General features: G+C 41.3%; 2 protein-coding genes across 12 annotated transcripts in view; one reads left to right on the forward strand and one right to left on the reverse strand.

Moving 5' to 3' along the window:
• The window catches only part of si:dkey-92j12.5 (multiple PDZ domain protein), a 37,490-nt gene extending 35,710 nt beyond the window's left edge, over nt 1-1,780 (reverse strand). The window contains 2 exon segments of the mRNA XM_034203456.1: nt 365-447; nt 1,284-1,780. Of these exon segments, the coding sequence (XP_034059347.1) occupies nt 365-377 (13 nt within the window). The 5' untranslated portion in view covers nt 378-447; nt 1,284-1,780.
• A 722-nt stretch (nt 1,781-2,502) lies between these two features.
• Nucleotides 2,503-21,834, forward strand: part of adgrl3.1 (adhesion G protein-coupled receptor L3.1) — a 135,726-nt gene continuing 116,394 nt past the window's right edge. For 6 of the 11 annotated variants that reach the window (XM_034203305.1, XM_034203306.1, XM_034203308.1 and 3 more), the window contains exons 1-2: nt 2,504-3,107; nt 13,282-13,363. The gene's annotated coding sequence lies outside the window, so the exon portion shown is untranslated. Of the gene's footprint in view, nt 3,108-13,281; nt 13,364-21,834 lie in introns of all 11 variants that reach the window. The other 5 variants (XM_034203300.1, XM_034203302.1, XM_034203303.1 and 2 more) reach the window with 1 other exon arrangement.

Consider the following 21,834-nt stretch of genomic DNA (forward strand, 5'->3'; position numbering starts at 1 on the left):
CCATTCTGCAACACGGAAAAGCAAAAGCTGATATGTCACGTCAGGTCATATTGCCCTTGTTTATTTATTGCAGCAGGAACTAATGAGAGCAAGTCACAACTGCAGTAATCACATGTGGCAGGAGGTTAAGACCCTATAAACTCTTCACCACAAAGTTTTGACTACCGATCAGACAGTGAGTCCTGCGCCACCTGCACATGTAACTATTTTCTCCTGCCTGGCTGCAGCAACCATGCCTGACACCTTAATTGTAAGCCTCTAATGATGGTGGTGGCGGGGACTGTCAGTAATACGTTTAACAGTTACTGAAATGTGTTTGGTTTAAAAGGGAGCAATACATATGCAGATCACTGAATACAAGTACCCATGATTTCCATTGTAGACAAGTTGTTCAGATGAAATGTGTTGTTCTGACTCAGTTAAATGTCATTCTTCTCTTTTTGGCACCTGCAGCAACAACAAAACAAAAGGTTTCTGTGTTAACATAACTTTGTACAGATTTCAATTTGACAGACAATGTACTTGAGAAAGTTGACAGTATTTATATATTAAAAGTTCCAAGGTTATTTTTCCTCTTTCTCCTTGAAGATATCTCTTTTGATACATGATACATTAAAATAATGGCATAACAAGATTTGACTCTCCCCCTTCTCATGTGCAAGGACTAATTAGTGTACCAATTTACATCTGTTTTTTTTATAATTGATCCTTTCACCTCCATACTCCTTTCCAAGGCCCTTGCCACGCTTGTTTGCAAGTGCCTTGCTTGTCAACTAATGCTCTTTAGCAGGATTTAAATCTCCACCAAAAGGCTTTATCAGCTGGTGACGGTAATTAAAAGCGACACATGGCCTCCCAACCATTCTGGCTGGAGGGGAAGCCTGTATAGCATCAAAGCATGATACCAATAGCATGATTTGATTTAGCAAAACGATGGGCTGGAAATGACAACGTCTCATCTGAAATCTAATTAAGGGGCATTGATAGGCAGTAGAGGTATCGCAGTACTTATATGCCCTTCACGGCAAGTCTAATGAAATCTTTATTTTATACCATTGATGTTAAAGCGATACTGACTGCTGTATAAATACAAAAATCACATTACAGATGAATGATTTACAGTAATTACGCAGACGCATTAGTTACTAATTTGATATGTAATCAACAAGGCCATGTGGTAATTAATTTAAAGATGACCCAGGCACATTAGACCTATCACTGTGACGAACACACGGACATCACGGACAGTTAACAATTGCTTATCGCAGAAAGCCTCCTCTCACCTCCATTGCTTCGCCGGTGGGCTATCAACAGGTCCCCACTGAGCTCCAAGCACATCCACCTCCTCCACCAATACCGAATAAAAAGGATGACACTTTCTGTTGGGATAAGTCATTAAAGCTTATTCAGAGACGGCATGATATCAAGAAGCAACATGCGCGCTTTATTTTCCAGAATTGTGTCCGGGGCTTGAGCGCTCCGTGCAGTGCGCATGTCACCCTCTGATCTTCAGCCAGAGGGCTCATCCCTAAAGTAAGAGAACTGGCCACAGTAATCCCGTAATACATTCACTGAGAGACACTCCGCAAACAATGTTCACAGATATTATGGTGACTCCAATCTCACAATTCCTGTCCCGAAAACTCCCTTGCGAAACCATTACTTAAGAAAAGGTTATTAGGAATGATTGTATATAGGTGCTTAAATAACATCTACACCAAAAATTGAAGTAAAAAAATTCGTAATGTATTTGCCTACATGAAGCATGAACAACAGGTTGCAATTTGAATGAGTCCTTACTTTTTATATATTTGTAATTAGGATAATTTACGCATATAGCCTGGGTTTAAATACACCTATTGATTTCCAATTACGATATTTTAATTTGATAAGCTATTCTATTTTAACATTTCCATTGCTGCTAATTGTCCCAATGTGAGGTTTGCCCAGCAGACACCTACCAGGCAAACCGCTATAGGCTGAATTATAATAGTCCATCTTTCATGGCTTTCGAAACTCCAAACCGGAATCCAGGGACCATAATGAGACATGGGTTCCGGGAGGCCAAGACGAGTAACCTAAAATGTACATTATTTATTTCTATTTAGCTGACAATGTTACAATGAACTGTATGCCAATATGCCTACATATTGTTGTCATCCTGAGGAACAATTATGCAATCATACCCAGGTCATGTCAAACAAACAAACAAACAACACACTTCTAATCAACTGGTGGGTCGTATGTGCTCTGTCTAAAACCTCCTGCCGTGAAAAGTTTGGGAACCCCTGTGTGTTTCACACGGCAGGTGGAGCCCTCGCTCCAGACATTTAGGAGCCAGATCCAGTTCCATGTTTTCCGCAAGACACCCCACTTCATCTCTCCCTCTTTTCCTCGCTCTCCCTCTCTCTCTCTCCCTCTCTCTCTCTGCATCCCCAAGGCAGGACTCATCACCCCCCTCCCCAGCCCTCCATCCACCCTCGGCTCCCCGCCCGCCCGCAACGTAACGCTCCTTTCGCCGGGCTGCGCTCGATCAACCGAGCATCCACCGCTCCTCCAAATTGGTTTGTCATTTCTGACCCCTCTCTCTGTGTGTTGACCACGGTCCTCTGCTCCGCTGCGCTCTGCGCCTGTGGACTTCAGCTAAAGTCAGTGGGAACATAAAGGCAGAAGAGGAAGATAAGGAGAGAGAAAGGGAGGGAGGGAGGAAGGGATACAGACAGGCGGAGAGAGAGGGAGAGAAAGAAAGAGATACGCCTCTGTCCTCCTCCAGCACTCCACTGGACTTAGTGCGTTTGGACGGACGCGATTCCTCCTCCTGTGTGAGCGCTGATCGGGATACTAAGCACGCAGCTTGTGGTTTATTAGACCCTCAGCGTTATCTCCATCCCCTCTTTGGGCAAGATTTACCCACGTCGTTGTGTTGCAGCAGCAAGAAATAACCACAGACCCGAAGTCAAGGCGCCAATCAGTGAAATTATTTATCGACGGGAAGATTTATTTCTATCCAAGATTGTGGGGACTGTATAGAGCGCAGCAAAGCTTTTCCCTGACTCTCTGCGCTGGATGTGTATACATGCACGTATATTGCTGCGGCTGGTGATACGGTAAGGATCCAATATGTATTCCTGTACACATTTTTCGCAGACATCCCTGCACGTCGGTAAATCTATTTTCTATATGTCAACCCGTGTCTCTCAGTGACCTGCTAGAAAAGCAATACGGCAGCGCTGACTTTGGTTCTCACGGATGCCCATGGGAATGTGGCCTGCGATTATTGTACTTAAGCGGCGCGGAAACTGGTCCTAATGGACGGGGGGTAACATGTAATGTAGTTCGCGTATTTGTACAGATAATGGTCCGGCGACTTGTGGCTGGATGGGCGTCGCTAGGATGTGGCTAAGGCGAAGTAATATGCAACGTTACCTATTACATAGCCTATCCGGAGTCGGACAAGAATCAATGCAATCATATTATCCCATGACGGCTCCTCGGCTGGGGTAGACACATAATTATTATTCTGTGCCCGCGTGCATCTGCCTCACTGCAGGGTGCAATGATAAATCACAAGCCTCGGCATGATGGATGACAGATAGACTCTGCTCACCTCCTCGGGGTTTTTTCTCCTATTTTATATGGCTGTCATTTGAGTGTATTGGAATGCAGTTAGCTGATTGTCTAGGCTACTGTGCTGGTTTGTCAGCCGCAGTCTAAAATCCCGAGTAAATCCAGCTACTCAGGAATAAAATGAGTATCCGGCAGGCTAGTGCACCCTCAGGAGACGTCAATCATGCGGATTAATGAGTGAAAGCTGTAGCTCTTATTTACAGCAGAGGCATCCAGGGTGGCAGATGACCTTGATGTGCCTCTGAAAACTACTGAAGGTTGCACAGTTCTTCAGTCTTGACCTAAACCAAACGAGCTCTTTAATGACATTACAGTGTACTCTTTGTAATCAGCTGACTCCACTTTGAAAAGGTAAATTGCCTAATCCTCTTTGTATCTGATGAGGATGTTACGAGTTATCACAAGTGGCCTGCTTCAAAAATAAATGCATATATCTGGCAATCAAAGCACCATTCACCAGTAATTTGCTGTGTGTCTGGCTGGCCCTTTTGAATCACTACTCTCCAAATTCAAATGGCTATCAGCAGATATATTGTGTGCAAACTCTGTTCAGAGCCTATGTTCAGTGTGACATAAAGGGAGAATATAAGCGCTACTGGAGTGGTTGACAATATGTCGACTCATCTGTCAGTGTTGCAGGTAAGAGAAGTGGCTCCCCTGAGGTAGGGGAATGGTCAGTGTATGCAGTTATCTGTATGTCTGTGTTAGTGAAATTGTACATAGTTTTGCTTGGCTGCCATTTTAGCAGCATCTGTTAAAGCACACGCCTGTCTCCAAGGAGATTATCATGTTTGTGGACGAGATGAACATCACTAAGTCATTTGTCATCCATGCATCTGTTTGTGTGTAATCGATCCTCCAGTTACTTGCATTTGTTTGCCAGGTTGATTATTATTTATTTTTAAAGTTTGAGAAGAAGGAAGCGTCCATAATAAATACATCTTGTACTATGATGTGCAATTTCTAAAGTTGGTGCTTGGTTGGTGCTTGGTTGGTGCTTGGCCCACAAGTTGTTTATTTGTTTTAAACAGTGGAGAAACAAATGGAACCTCAACATTGTTAGTGCTTTTCAGTCTGCTCTTACATCTGCTACAGTGAATGTTTACTTTTCTGACAGGCTATGGCTTCTCCAGAGAGCCACATGATGTTTGTCAGACATCACACCAAAGTGCAAGGTGTGTCAAAGAGCACCTTGGGTAACGTTAAATGGTGACACCCACACAACACCAATGTTGTCAAAGCACTTGAAGCTGTATGATATTAATATAATGTGCAACAGCATCAATCAAGAATTCTGCTGACAGAAGGTCTATCGGCCTTTCTTAAATTAGGTCACTGATTAATTTCACTTGTTATGATGCATGAGTAAAACCATAAGCTATTTTTTGGGGGGAAAGCAGGGGGCATATATATTAGGATAGGTGTCCAATTTAGATGGTTCTGCTCGATTGACCGATGGCTGACTTTCTTTATTTAGAGGAGTTCATGTAACCAAATATTTGGCTTGGATTTGAATGGCTCCAAAAACAATATCTGACCCTGTAATGGAAGCAGCCTGTGATTTATACAAGAGAGATCATATATTAAACATCTAGTGCGCACATCCAAACCTCGACATAATGAAAATATACCTCGGCAGACAACATGATCCTTTGCAGACAGACAATAACAGACACATATGCACACTTGTATATTAAGACAAGCAGGGAAATAATCAGTTTTGAAACCAGGGTAAAATCGTGTTACTGAAGTCTCTATTTCCATCGTCAAGGGTTATTAGAGAGTCCAACTTCAACACTGCAATTAATTCTGTTCAGTGGGCACATAGAACCTAAGGGCTGATTTCCCCTGAACCATTTTAACAAAGCGTTTTCCTAAAGAATTTGCAGTTCCTGAAATTCAGTCTTCTATTTTGGTAATTTATAGCAAGGTAAAGGTTTGTGAGTCAGAGAGCCTTGCAGATAAACAGAAGCTGTTTTTCTATTTTGCACAAAGAGACAACCAACCTTCCTGCATAAATAAATTGCCACTCATGAAAACCAAAACAAATCTTAATGCTGCAATAATAATATTACGTTTTTTCACTGAAAGCGGAGCTGTTGAATTTTACTGCACTGTTTCTTAATGCGACAATGATTCACATTCCTTGTCTCAACCCCACATTGTGTGCCCAGTGTAACCTCATTCTAAGGCCCTTTCCTGCTCTAGACGACATCTCTCTCCCGTATAGAAATAATGAGGCCAGATCCTTGCCCGTCTTTTTCATCCAGCTAAAGTACTCCGTCATGTGTTAACACATCCTCACTCCTACCCTTTCCTTCCCTCAAAGAATAACCCCGGCTCTCTGCATTTTCAACCATTGACAGGAGCGATAAGCTCAGTTCACCTCTCTTAATGTGTGAAGCTCGCTTCCAATATCATTCAACCTTATTAGAGGTTGAGACCATGCGAGAGGACTGCACAGTAACTTTGCAACCTGATTGGATATATGCTTAGGAAAAGGGAAAACCAGCAGCAGACGACTGGCTGTCAGATCTCGGGGCATTCACTGACTCATTGCTCCTATGGCCTCGACTAGAATAGCCCTCCAGAGATGGATGTCTTACTTTGCCTAAATATGGAACTGTAGGAAGAATTTCTGCGTGATAAACCGCTGCCTATTATCTGTCTGTCTTTTAGGGCCGATTGGAGGCAATGTACACTGTTGGCTTGACTGCCCGCGTAGTCTGTTAAGTGAGCTGTTTGTGTGTATTGTTGAATGGGATGCATGGGAGGCGGAGGTGGCGATGTCCATAGGGACTTGGCTTGGCAACTGGAAGGTCACCAGTTCAAGTCCCGGAAAGACCAAGTGCTACCGAGGTATCCCTGAGCAAGGCACCGTTCCCTACACTGCTCCCCGGGCGCAGTACATAATGGCAGCCCACTGCTCCTAACACTAGGATGGGTCAAATGCAGAGAAACAGTTTAGTTACATAGTACCTGTACTACGTAATGACAATAAGTTGAATCTTCTTCATGTTGTATTCCTGCTCAATGAATATTGCATTGTTAAGGAGTAGGCTGTGATCATACTATTAAATAGTCAATAGTCAGCATATCATTTAATCTCATAATTAGATCTTAAATAGTTTATATTGATAGATTGAGTCTGCAACATAAAGACAGAAAGACAAAAAAAGCAATTGAAAAATATAACTAGTAGCAAAATCAAATCTGTGAAATAAGATGAAAAATCCACACACCTCCTTAAATGTTTAATTGCAAGTTGCTTTAATCAGCGTTTTGTAATCGGGAAATTACAAAAGAGTTGTGATCCAACTCATTGTAATGGGATCAAATGTATAGACAAATCAATAAATGTAAATTAATCGTAAAACCAACAGCCATCAAATGTGTGGCAATGTGATCATGTCTGTGGCTCTTGCCTACTTTGTATTTATTGCTATTTTTCTACCATAAAAATCCTAAAGAGAACAATCAGTCAATCTAATGAATGGACACCGTAACAGTAAAAACACGCTGATGGCCGTAGTTCACAATCTTGTTTCCTTTCTTTGGAGTGATCAATCGGCTTAGTCGGGTAAAATCAATGTCACATCTCACAATAATGTTTCTTTTCTTTGGGACTGACTTTCATTTATTTTGCTTTGACCAGTTGACCAGTCGAAGTTTTTTAATTTATTTCTTAGGCAACTCTTATTATTCCATGTCCAGATTTTTGTCATCATTGACTTTTATTTATTGCTATTTTATTGGTTGCAAAACACCTTGTAATACAGTTTTGAAGTGGGCTATATAAAGTGAAGATGAAGGTTATCATTGTGCCATTCTGAAGAGCTAGTAAAATCCAATGCCTTCTAGAGTAAGGAGGCTGTGAAGGGGTACATTTATGGTATTCTTTATTCAATTATTCTTGTTAACAAATACGAGACATATGGCTGTCATCAACATTATTGATTTTCAAAGTGTACATCTTAGCCTTTCAATCAATTGTTGACTTACTGTAAACCATGCTGTGCAGTTTACAATAAAAAGTCCCAACATGTGTGTGTACAGTATGTCTACAGGTTTATTATTTTATTATGGAAATGACCTTTACTTTCAGCGCTCGTTTTGTCTCTGAACTACATGTTTAATCACCTGCTCTCTATTTTAGCTTTTTCTGCATCCACAGCCCAGTCTTTTAAAACCTCTCACTCACTCAGTAGTTGATATGCTTCTTTCACAAAGAAAAAAAGCATTTGTTCTCTCAGTCAACACATCTCCTGTCCACACCTCTCCTCTGTGCCCTTCACCTCCCTGCGCCCCACTCCAGGCTGTCACCAGTCAATAGAAAACACACACACACACACACACACACACACACACACACACACACACACACACACACATGCATTTCTTCCTACATACACTCCAAACACACATCAATGTGATACACATCAATTACCATCAGTCTCTCGGTCTCTCACACACACACACACACACACACACACACACACACACACACACACACATTTTCACTTGTATGCTAACACATTTATAAGCTCACACACCCACGAAAAGCAACATAGAGACTGCTTGCAGTTGAATATTTAAGGACACACACAGTGCCATGGAGAATCAGTATACAAGGCCAGAGTGATTGTAAGAAGCTCACTCCAAGGTCTGCCGATTATTTTAGTCTCTGCAGGAAATCATTTACAATAGCACTCACCCCTCCTCTCCTCTTCCTTGTTCAGTCCATTTAAACAGCGTGTTACTGTGTGTGTGTGTGTGTGTGTGTGTGTGTGTGTGTGTGTGTGTGTGTGTGTGTGTGTGTGTGTGTGTGTGTGTGTGTGTGTGTGTGTGTGTGTGTGTGTGTGTGTGTGTGTGTGTGTGTGTGTGTGTGTGTGTGTGTGTGTGTGCATATGCAAGTCTTAAGTCAGTCACCACAGTATTGATGGGGAAATGTCTTTGCTGTGTACTTTGTGTGGCTGAATATAGCGTGCTGCGGAGGCCTCGCTTGTTTAGAGAATGGGGTGCTTGGAAATGAGTCATACACAATGTGATGCAACACAGCGGAGCAGATTTGAATTATGGGGCAATGAACAATGAGGTCATCACAGGGCTGGGGGCATAAATCTCCCAGTGTCGTGGTACAACACAGCATTTCTTATCAATGGAGGAAACTGCAGCAGGAATTGAAAATGCTGTATTGTTTAAAGGACCGATTCAATGTTGCAAATAAAAGGACTGGGTTGGTTGACTTTGAGTGAATGAGACAATGGAAGGGGATTTCTGGTTTGATTGAAATGACATCGGTTTTTTAGTACCATTTACTTCAACAAGCAGTTATAGCACACCCGATGATTCTTTGCAGATTGTTAATTTGTTGCCATATTTCCTTTCCACCCAGCTTTTCAAGTGTTTGCACACCTCTTATATCCACCATACTGCAACCAATGATATTTTCCATATATTTTCCTTCTTCAGCAGATTGTCCACAATCAGCGTCTTCTGTAATACCATCATCCCCAGGCCCCTCTTACATTTCCTGCTTACTGGGCTTTTACTTTAACTGCATTACATACATCTCCCACTCCCTGTTCATCTGCTTCCTTTCAGCATAAACCAAGCTGAAAGATCTAACGCGATGTGAAGCGACTGGTCATTTTATGGTAAATTAAAAAATAATAATATTGTCATGTTTTGTGCCTGTTCAGTGGCACTGCTGTGATCTTGATTGATATTGAATGGCGTTTTCATTCCAAGTCTTTGAGAGTGAGAATATGTGCCAGGGAGTATTGATCTGTAGCTTAGTAGATGGTGCAGTGTGATAGGCTGAAGGAGGGTGAGGATGACTGGTTATGCTTGATGGAACAAAGATATTAATAGATGTAGAAATGATCAATGGCTCCATAAAGTACTGTATGTTTACATCATTTGCTGCGTTTTGTGTTTTTCCCCTAATCATATTGAGCTGACTAGCTTTGTCGTAAGTGCAAATATAGCACCTAACTCTGCCTAAGGCTGAGTTCCCTCTGACTGGCGGGTGAATTATTTGGTGTGAGCATGATACTCAAATTGACTGTGTTACGTTTAGCACGTTCACTATGCGTGACTCTAAAAGAAGCTGTGGGTCTGTTTCGGGCAGAGGACGTTACAACTCATTACAAAGCACCATGCCCCTTTGGCATGTATCAGCACCCGTCAATTTCGTCCCTGACGTATCTTTCACATTTTGCAATAAAACCATTTTACCACCTCTGTGTTTTTGTAAGGGAGCCTGATAGTGTCACACCAAAATAGATGACTACCACTCTGGCCCGTGGGCCTGCAGCAATAACTTACATGGACCACGTGTTTGTTTTCTAACCATGTAAGAAATTGTGTGCCTGCTCTCCTGCAGTGTGCGTATGTGCGTTTTAAACTCGAATGGCTCTCGCTCAAACGGTATGTATGATAGATGAGACTGCATCCATCACATGTATCGAGATGAGACGGAATTGGTCTAGGACCTTTATTTTACAGAAAGAGTTTGCTGAAGCAAGTCTTTAACAAATCATGTTAAGTATTTTAAGCCAATCTTTGTCTTAAACTCAAGCTACACTGTTCCTAAAAGCTATTTTTATAGAGAGAGTGATATATGTTGGTGTGTGTCTTTGTTTTTTGTTGTGTGTGTGTGTGTGTGTGTGTGTGTGTGTGTGTGTGTGTGTGTGTGTGTGTGTGTGTGTGTGTGTGTGTGTGTGTGTGTGTGTGTGTGTGTGTGTGTGTGTGTGTGTGTGTATTTGCATGTATTGTAACATGTCATTGTCTAGGTGCATATAGTAGTACAATGGTTCATAATCACAGGACACATCAACCAGTTTTTTGTTTCATCATGTGCACCTCCCTTCCTCCTCCAGTATCTCTCTTTTTCTCTCCTTCTCTTTTAAAGATTTATGTGGGGCACACAGACAAGAGTCTTTAATTTTACGCCTGGGTAGACCATCTACACTATTGCTCCATATTCCTCATGCTTATATCGAATCTTTCAAAACCCAGGGGGGAGAATTGTGGTTTTAACATTAACATTTACTGTAGGGGACTCCAACCTTTAAAAAGGAAGGCCTCACATCGCTTCATTTCCAAGTGCCATAAATCTCCACCAACAGGCATCAACACAATCTCTGCTCTCTTATGGCGCAATCTGTTGTTTAAAGCATGATTATAAATGGTTATACATGATTAACCATCATAAAAGCATACTGTGGAGTCATCCTAATTACATACAGCAGGTTCATGAGAAATGGGGGTGACATGGGACATCAATACAACCACTGCATCTCATAATAGAAAATGGTCAGCATCCATCATGTGAAATACAAAAAAAATGTTTTAAAGACAACAATCCCTCCCTTCTCGTCATCACGTACATCTGTTGTTCAGTCAGGCTAAGCCACTCGCTGTCCAAAGCCTCTCAGTCAGTGCCCCTCCCTAGCTATTACAGTAGTGGAAGCTGTTAGCGTTCACCATTTTCCCATCTAAACCTCTCTGTCTCTTGTCCTCGTCTTTGCTCCGCTGCTGGTTGCTCTCAGAGGAGCGCCCTCACCTTCATTCGATCAAAGTCTCTCTTCTATCTCCTCTTTTAATGCTGCTAATCTTTTACCCAGCTCACACAATGGTATTCTGTCAAAAAATGTACTGAAGGAAATAAATTAGGCCGTTCTGTTGATCCTACAAATAGGCATGAAACTATTATGAAAATGCCATGCACAATCATCCTGACGAAAATAATTGAGATTTAAGACATTATCAAAAATAATAATTGTTATACTTAAAACAATTAATATGAAAAGCCCTATACATTCACTGTTCAAAGTATGGTATGGCATCCCAAACTTAATATCCTAAAAGGATTGTACATTTTGGAATAATCCTATTGCTATTCCTGCTAAAACACACAGTTTGAGCTTTTGATTGCTATTGACCTGGGCCATCTGACAGCCGACAAGATCATAAAGTAGGATTTAATGAAGAATTCCCCTTCAGTGATGGAACAAAGCAATGGTGCTCCGCTGATGTATGCATGGACTTTTGCAATGGCTGCATCTTGAATCTTTTTCCCCTTTCCACTTTACGAAAATCAGCTCTAATGAAAAATCTCATTCACCGTCGAGTTCAGCGACTATTACATACTTGTTCCTTCACCACCTCGCCTGTGCACCTGTTTCTCTTCCACCTCTCCAACTCCATTCCTCATTCATTGATCCCTCCATTGTTGACCAGCTCCGTGTGAATAATGTATTGCGTGTTCTAAAAGAAGCGAGGGAGACTTAAATGAAGGTGTTGAATAGGTGGGGGAGCTTAACGCCTAACTTATTTCTCATGATTGCTCTATATAGCATTGGGATACACCCTTATTCACATGCACATAAACACATGCATGTACTGTCCACAAACACAGTACAGTGATTCCATCTTTTGTTGCAGTCTCTGCCCACCCAACCATTCAGACATTGCCCATGGCCTCCTGTACTGGCTAATAGAACCAATTACTGCACAGCCCTGCCTGAGAGCTCCACAGAGGTCCAGGCTCTGACACTGTATGGATATGTGTGTGTGTGTGTGTGTGTGTGTGTGTGTGTGTGTGTGTGTGTGTGTGTGTGTGTGTGTGTGTGTGTGTGTGTGTGTGTGTGTGTGTGTGTGTGTGTGTGTATGTGTGTGTGTGTGTGTGTGTGCCAGTAAAAATATTGCAAAGCACGCAGACAAAGCTTTTGGAAGAGACAAATTCAAGGCCAAGCAGATAAATACAGTTTCTTCCCGTTCACAACAAAACAATATTTTCCATGCCAAGAGGGACACACCTTCCAATGTCAGTGAAAAAATACATACTCTCACATTGAGATTGACCCTGGTGACACAAAGCTGAAAGCTTGACACTATAAAGAATAAGGATTGGAAGGATGGGGATGGTTCAGATAGAGCTGGAGAAAGACAGAGCGAGGGGAAGGAGTCAAAGAGAGTGGCTCCTAAACAGAAGGGAAAATATGTGGAAAAAAGTAGTGATAAAAAAAAGTGGGATATAAAAAAAAAGGACATAAAGCACTAATAGAAATATATATATATATATATAAGAGACAGAGTCTAACTGTGAATAACTGCCTCTGCATTCTAGTAACAGAGCTAACAATTTCCTCTCTGAAAAGTGTCTGGCATTTGGCAGTGAAATGCCACCCGTATAAACCAGTTATCATAGCAAGAGAGAGCTTTTTAGCTGTAAACTGCCAGCGAGCACAGAGATGGACCATTATAGACTTTGATACCCTGACACTTAAGAGGTCATTACGAGGCAGAGCACACACACACACACACACACACACACACACACACACACACACACACACACACACACACACACACACACACACACACACAAAAATACTAAACAAGCAATCACAAGCAGAATTGGCTTCTGAACTGCCTGGTTCTTGTATTTGAGTGGGTTATGGCTATTCACAAAATGTGGCGGCAGACATTATTCAAATTGCACCCCACATTCATTACATATTACGGCTATTGGTCTCTATTGTGAAAAATGACAGGGACTTCAGTTCACTGAGCCTCAATAACCCCCCCCCCCCCTTCTCCCCTCTCTCCTTTGCCTTTCTGTCTCCTCTCACTTTGCCTCTGCAGGACTAAGACGTCCAGCTGCCAGTGAGATGTGATTCTCTGGGGCTTCATTTCACTTTGACAAAGCAAAGTACACTATAAAAAGGTAAGCATATGTGTGCCTGTATGTGTGCGTGCAAGTTCGAATACAAAGCACCTCAACCCATGATTACTTTAGACATATTTAACCAGGGATGTTGACTCTGAATGCATTCATATTTACAGCAGGCACGATTTGGCCCGGAGGATAGGGACAGAAATATATATACACACCTGGTGTGCAGTTTTTAGCCGACTCTACAGATGCATTATGCTTTTTTAGATCCAAAACATGACCCTGCGTTCTCCCAGGAGATCTCCGGGTTCCATCTGTGCCAGGGAGTGCTCTAATTGGCCCGATAAATGTGTCCTCTCAAACTGATAATCCAATCAGATATGACCCACTGAGCTTCAAAAACAATACATAACAGCATGCAATATGCAATATGCAGCACCGGCAAGAACCGAATCAAATAAAGAAGAATCAAATAGAATAGAACAGTATAAAGACAATGCATGCTATAATTTCCGAATAGAATAAAAACTGAGCACAACATTGGAACATTCTCTAATTAATTGCAATAAACCTGCTGTTCCTTGAACACGTCAACAGGAGTTAAACTAAAACACCAGGCCTTCATCTGCCCATGAAGCCACTCACTACAACTTATTTACAGTGTATTTACAAGCTGAGCTGGGCCTGTAAAATGTCGAATTTACGAGCTCCATTTTAATTAGAAATACTGTCTCCTAGAGTTGGGCTGATGAATTGCACATTCAATTTATTGACGAGAGAGGAGGGTGCAGTTCTTGGATATTGACAGCTAGTCAGAGTGTCCCGGTTGACATCAGTGTTTCAATGAGAGGAGAAATATGTTGCAACTTTGCTGTATAAAAACCCTGAGGCAATGTTTTCATCTGGGATCCTCTTAATTGATTGAAGTGGCTGAGAGTAATGTGAATGAGAGGGCTCTCTCTCCTCCCTCTGTGTGGTTTGGCAGTTTGCTATGCAGTTAATTACAGCTTTTTCTATTTAATGGCTGGACATATCACTTAAGTATTTTTGTTCCAATTTAATAAACTATGAGTGGGACAAGCAATTTCAAATCATCAATTTATAAAAGCAATACGTCAACTACTTTTGTGATTGAAAGTTATTACAACAGAGCTAAGGAAGGTGTTAATTAGAAACCTTTTTTTAAATTTTATTTTGAAACATTTGCTTGTATCTATTTTTCATTAGTTTAAGCGCATTTAATGATATACCCTGTGTGAACGTGGTGAGTCTGTTTGTCCATTTGTAAATGCACTTCCTGCCGAGTGTGTGTCACCCCGCATGCTTTCCTTCCTGTACTCTCATATGACTTGGAATGCTTGCTTTGAAATCTAATTCCGTGATATCAGGGCTGCATTTTCGTCTTTATTTCACTGTAACAATGAGTGAAAGAAAGAACAACAGGAAAAGGGATATATCATTCTTCATATGGGGGATGTGTGGAACAGGTGTTTCCCGCTCCGCATGCACAAGCACACAACCTTAATTTACCACAATACTAATGAGGACGTAGAATGAAATACAATCTTTATCAGTTACACTGCTTAAACAATGATTACATAGTAAGTCACATGGCACTAGGTTACATAGATACTGTTAGCTGATAAATGCTCAACTGGATTGAATGCATTAATACAACATATAACGAAACGTAATGCAACTAAAAAAAAAAAGTTTTACATGATAAAAAAAAGATATATATTTGAAAGGGACATTTTAGGCTTGATATTATTTAAATATCGGTTAAAATAATAACAATTCAAGCTGACTCACACGTGCACTCTTCTTTGCCCCCCTGCTGCCACCCCCTATGAATACAGGCTCATTGTCTTATAATGTGACCTTTGCCTTGAGTGGAGAGGCCTTTGTCCTAAGACAATAGAGCCCATATTGTAAACCATGCCAGTCAATGCAGTCCACACAGCTGCCAGAGAATGGGTGCATATTGTTCAGGGTCTAAGTTGAAGCCTTTGAGGTAGGCACTTGTGTTGTGCATGTTTGTGTGTGTATGTATGTGCGCATGCGTGTACGTGAGTATTTTTTTTCCTCTAATGTTTGTGTCTGTAAGATGCAAGCCTGTTTTCCAGAATCAGCAGATGGGCCTTTGCAATTAGAGTCAGCCTTCTTCCCCTGTGTGCACACACACAGACACACACAGACACACACACACACACACACACACACACACACACACCACACACACACACACACACACACACACACACACACACACACACACACACACACACACACACACACACACACACACACACACACAAACACACCCAGGGCTGGGCATGAGGCAGATGTCTCTGAAACACTAGACCTGCAAGATACTGTAATGGAGGCGGAAATTGAAAAATGACAATTGAGTTGCTATGGTAACCACTAACCATCACTCAACAAGTTAAACTACCTGTTTACCCATTTATCTATGAGGGCTGGATGATCAATCAACACTGCTGTAAATTAACTTAACAGAATAACATAATGAAGATATGAACATACTGTTTTGTTGAAGTTATTTATTATGAACAAGCTGTAATTACAAATGAACTACTTTAACATAGTTTTTGTTTTGGACACAGTCTACCCTATAAAAACTCAATATTGTACACATTATAATAAGGATAATTCAACATGTGATTTTGCATACATATTAGGTGAATATTACTGAAACTGTATTTGTGTGTATGCATTATTGTTTAAAAGGAAATATGTATATATGTGTTCTTTTTAATTTAACTTGGAACATTTATGTTAATTTTGCACTAAAGTTCTTAAAAAAATTAACTTTATTGGTCAAGTATTAAAATAGGCTTATTACCAGACATTTTTTTGTAACGTGATATATATCGCAGTAGAAGACTTTGGCCATATTGCCCAGCCCTAGAAAAAATGAATCAAACACATCTTCTGTTAAATAGAACATTAATTAGGAACTGTTTTGATGATTTGATAATTCGTTTCAAAGTCTTGGTCCATCTATCTCTCTGCCCCTAAGTCTTTATGTCTTTAAAGGTCCCATGTCATGGCCATTTCTACTGATCATAATTCCATTGTTGAGGTATACTAAAATAGATTTATACTGTGCAATTTTCCAAACTCACATTGGTTTCTCATACAGCATCTCTGTAAGTATTCACCGGTATTCACTCTCTGTCCTAAATGGCTTGTTGGAGCTCCTGCCCCCCCTCCCTGTGAGCCCAGTGTGCTCTGATTGATCAAGCGACGTTGAGAGGCTCGTTGCTGCGATCTGCTGCGAGGAGCAGACAGGCTTCCACGTCGGCGATACAGCGAGAACAAGCGAAACTCATCCTGAGCACACACAAACACTCACAGCCGAAGTAAAAACAATAAATGTGGCTTGATATTGAGGAAGAAAAAGGTTTATAACGCTGTGAGAATGGGTCTGCGGAGAGCATTTCTCCGCGATCCCACTATAGTGGCCCGAAAAACGTTTACCCATTTAAACAGTCGTGGTAGATACCTTGTTTGTTTTAAACATCATAAATACACAAACAACAATGAATACTTACAGGTTGTGTACAAGCCCGCCTTAACCTGCCATCAGGCCCTGGGGCTGATGGGTTTTGTAGGCCCCCTATTTAAACAACAAATCAAACTCATTTATAGCCTCGGCAGGCTCTGTGACCGCACTTCTCCACTCTGCTCTATGCGCGCCTGGTCCTCGCCTCCAGATGAGTGACGTATCGGGTAGGGCTGTATGATTAATCGATTATAAATCTAAATTGCGATTTCAAATGATGCGATTATCAAATCGCAAAGCCTGCGATTTTCTTTACAATTTTTTTTTTTTTACAATTTTTTTTTTTTCTTCTTGTGTGTCAGTCATCCACACCAATCAGACGTGCTGTGCTCCACATGTACCAGCCATTGTTAATCAATCAGAATTGGCCCATGATAGGTGATAGACAGATTGATCCCTTTCTTTTTTTCTTTTTTTCTTCTACTAAAATCATACAAAAACAAAAACGTATAATTCATACACACAAATGAACACAATTTTCCAAATGGCTTCAAATGGAGCTTTCCTAGATGGTTTGGTGAACCATCTGAGTCAGGTTAGTAATGCTCCATCACATGTTTTACATCTATTACAGGGTGAATCTTAAACTGAAGCTTGACTTTAAAGCAACCCAACGGAAGTTTCATGTAAGTTTAGTTCTTTCACTCGTAGCTCGGGCTGCGGGGGTGCTAGAGACGAGAGTACGTTGATACGACCTTCCTACCCGGAGTTATGGCCGCATTTTACAATAAACTTCCGTTGGGTCGCTTAAAAACAAATATCGCAATTCGAATCGCAATCGCAATATTTGTCAGAAAAATTGCAATTAGATTTTTTCCCAAAATCGTGCAGCCCTAGTATCTCATGTATTTGTCCGGTTGCCGTTGGCTCCCCTCCACGTAGCAAGTCCTCGTCGTCCTCTCCATCTCCTCCAACAGATAATGTCCCTCCTGTCTGTTTTTCCTCTCCCGCTACTCCATCGCTATCAGAACCAGACGGCCTACTTGTCTCCGAGGCCCCGCGGCCGGCACCGCTGCCGCTCGGTACAGAACTCATCTGTCCTTCCTCCTGATCCTGGCCTACAGGTTTAAAATAACCTGTAGGCTTCGGCATTTGTTGTAATAGCTGCTTGTCTCGAAACTACTTTTCCCTCAACAATTTCCTTTTCCGAGCGCCACTCTCAAACTTTTTCTTCTCCGACATTTTCTCCTAAACAACCTTCATCCGTCACTCAATCACTCACAATTTGAATAAGTCACACGTGAAACATATTCTCATTCTCATTGGCTGTTAAGTGGTGGCCACTGACTGTTTCGGAGTCATCATTTTTGAGAAAAATCTCTGGAATCCATCGATCTGATTGATTAGCGGAGCAAATGATCAAAATAGTATGGAGGGAAGATATTTTCGTTTGGATTACTGGTCTGGGGGAAGCCTGCGAGTGTGTGTGTGTGTGTGTGTGTGTGTGTGTGTGTGTGTGTGTGTGTGTGTGTGTGTGTGTGTGTGTGTGTGTGTGTGTGTGTACGTGTGTGTGTATACGTGTGTGTGTTTGTGTATTTTTGTGTATTGTGTACGAGAAACACCGGCTGTTGTTATGCCTGCTGTGACGTCAAGTTACTCCGTTCTCCGCTTGTAATTATGCCGTTACAAGCTTCAAAGTTGTATTTATCATCTGAATTTGCCGAAACAAGTTTAATATTCTAAAAGCCAAGACTTTGTTTAATTGAGATCAGATGAAAACAAACTGTAACGGACCCGCCTTACATTCAGAATTTCAGCGGAGGGAGGGGAACAGCAGAACAGCAGAGTGGCGAGGGAGAGCTGTCTTCTTCCCTTTACAAGCTTCAAAAATGTATTTATCGTGTGATTTTGGAAATAAAAGTTTCATATTATGAAAGCCAAGACTTTGTTTAATTAAAAAATCTGAAATAAAAAAATTTGAATTTTTTATTTTTTTATTGGCTAATTTGTTATAGGCCCCAAATCTCCGTAGGCCCCTGGGCTTCAGCCCAGGCCAGCCCGTGCATTAAGGCGGCCCTGGTTGTGTACCCGAATCTCCCGCTGATCCAAACAAAGTAGGAACAGCATCGTTCTTCAGTGCCCTACGCTGTACATATCCAGCATGAATCGCTGAAAGGTTTGGGAAGCTTTGTTTCGTGAAAGGCTGGCAGAGGGTGTGGCCTCTGGGTATCCCCACGTCAGAGTACCCAGGAAGAAAATGAGAAATCTCCAACGAGGCGTTCTGGGGCAGCATGGTTTGATAGCTTACCAATGTGTGACATTTGTTATCACTACTCCTTCGAGTGTGAACAATTTAATTATCAATTTGATGTTCTGCCTTGGTGAAATTTAAAGGGGACCTATCATGCAAAATGCACTTTTTGATGTCTTTTATACATAAATATGTGTCCCCGGTGTGTCAGGGTACTCACGCAGCGTCAGCAAATAAAACCCTTTTCCTCCGTACCCAAATCTCTAGAAACGGGGGGTACAACGAAGCTGATCCAGATTTGCGTCCGATATGACGTAATATCGGAAATGTGGATCCACGGTGTAAGGGAAACTTCTGTAGCAATGGAGAGTCAGGACTCAGAGAGACACGAGGAGAGTTGGAGCTTTGATGTCAAACACTGATGGTTTATTACGAGTATCGGCCGGAGAAATTCACATCACAAGTCACAGCAGCCAGAGGTTCTGACTGCCCGGAGAGTTGCCACATCAATTCTGAACAGCCTCTCTCTCGATAGAACTTTTAACTAGATTTCAGAGAGTTAATCAACATATTGGGGGAGATAACGTAAACATCTAGGAACACTGGAGATAACCCCAACATCTGGAGACACTGAATCACTTGTGTGACCCTTAAGCTCGAAGCCAGCGTTCGCACAATCCTAAATCATGTGTGACGAGAGTTGCCCGGTCATAAACTGAGAATATCAATATTATAGCTGCAGCAACACATTCCTTAAAGGAGATAACAGAGTCAGGGTTGGTGATAAACGTCAACAGGCAAAAAGGTTAAATATCTAGGAGTAAGGAGAATTATTCTCTAACACACAGCACTATCAGAAAGTTGCTATCAGAAACAATGCCCGACTGTTTTGGACGTAATATGGTCGGTGTTTACATTGGCATCGCTAACACTCAGAGCTAACCTATACTGGAGAGAATGTGTGTGAAGTTTTTGTAAAGCTTTATACCCAAAATCAGCACTTTTGAAACAGAAAGTGAAATAGAGGGATATGAGGCATGGCTAGAATGGGAGATCTGTTTGGTATTTTGAGCAAAACACTTCATAGACATGTTTTTTATATATTTTTATATATCTGAGACCTATGCTATTGCCTAAAAATAGCATGATGGGTGCACTTTAAGTTACCGTTGATCCCAGATTTGCTATTTATTGTTATAACATGTTATACGTTACCAAGTCGGCTGGCTGGTGGCAGCACATCCTGTTGACTGCGCTCAAGATACCAGCATGTCCCTTATGCCCTCTTTTTCCCTCCTTGGGTCGAACTGGGCACCAGGGGAGCAAACACACACACCCACACACAAACCTAATCAAACACACATACACAGTGACGTTAATGCATAAACAAAGACTCACACTAAACACAGATACGTTACCACCTGAGTTCAGTGGTCCAACCCCCCACACACCCTCCACAACACACATATGCAAAGACACACACTCTACAACAGGGAATAGCCTACAGAGATGCTCTTTGTCAACAACTTGGAAGAGAGCAGCTATTTAGGGCCTCTGTATTCCTTGAAGGATAAGCCATCTTATTTGTCATGTGTGAAACAAAACAAGTTTCGGCAGTTACTATCACTTCCCTACTGTGTCTTCTCATATTTGTGCTGTTCTGCTTATGAACCGGTGCTAATTGTGCAAAGTAGAGTACAGTAAATTGTGCAAGTAGATTTCCAACGGGCTTGCTGTGGTGATGAGCAGATGCACTCACAGATGTTTTCCCTCCATGTGCCTGTTTACCAGTTCAATTATCCCTATCGCATATACTGTTGAGATTTGTTGTTGTATTGAGGCGCTTCGGCATAGATTCCATAAAAAAAACATTAGTTAGTGAAGTTCTACAAGCCTTTGTTCAGTCCATTTTTGCTGGCACTGGAAAGATAGATATAAATATGTATTTGGTGGATACGGGAAAAATATATAAGTAAAATGTCAAATCTTTATTACACTTTCTTTCATCCTATTGCTTTATGCATCATGTCGTTTCAGTGAAGATGTCTGGGATTGTTCAAAGACAAATGATCTGCTTTGTTTGTAATAAAGATAACGGTTATTATACCGAAAAATATGAAAAATTACAAAAGTGAGTGTGAGTGGGAAAGGTCCAGACAACCTCAGTATAAGTAAACTCTTAAAAATCACAAGACATTATTTAAAAAAATGTATTTTTCATCAGGTTACACAATTCTTGTATCCTTATTATTCTGTTCACATTTCTTTATTGTCACTATAAAAACAATAATATAAAAGGTCACCTATAATGCTATTTTTAGGCAATAGCATAGGTCTCGTAAAAATATATAAAACACATGTCTATGAAGTTTTTTGCTCAAAATACCAAACAGATCACCCATTCTAGCCATGCCTCATATCCCTCTATTTCACTTCCTGCTTCAAAAGTGCTGATTTTATGTATAACGTTTTTTTTAAATGAGCTCATGCGGGACCCGGCAGCTACTGTCTAAACTAAATACTGCCGTCATGAAACGCCATATCATGGATTATCAAGGATTATGTCTGAAACAGTATGGAGCTCAAAGGCTTTCTCTCTTGCCGGTTATACCACAAGGTGAGTTCCTTTTTATTTCCTGCTTCTTCACACACATGCTCTATCCAGTACAGGTTAGCTCTGAGTGTTAGCGATGCTAATGTAAACACCGACCATATTACGTCCAAAACAGTCGGGCAATGTTT

The sequence above is a fragment of the Gymnodraco acuticeps genome, unplaced genomic scaffold (assembly GCF_902827175.1).
Source record: "Gymnodraco acuticeps unplaced genomic scaffold, fGymAcu1.1, whole genome shotgun sequence".
In the NCBI taxonomy this organism is placed as follows: domain Eukaryota; kingdom Metazoa; phylum Chordata; class Actinopteri; order Perciformes; family Bathydraconidae; genus Gymnodraco; species Gymnodraco acuticeps.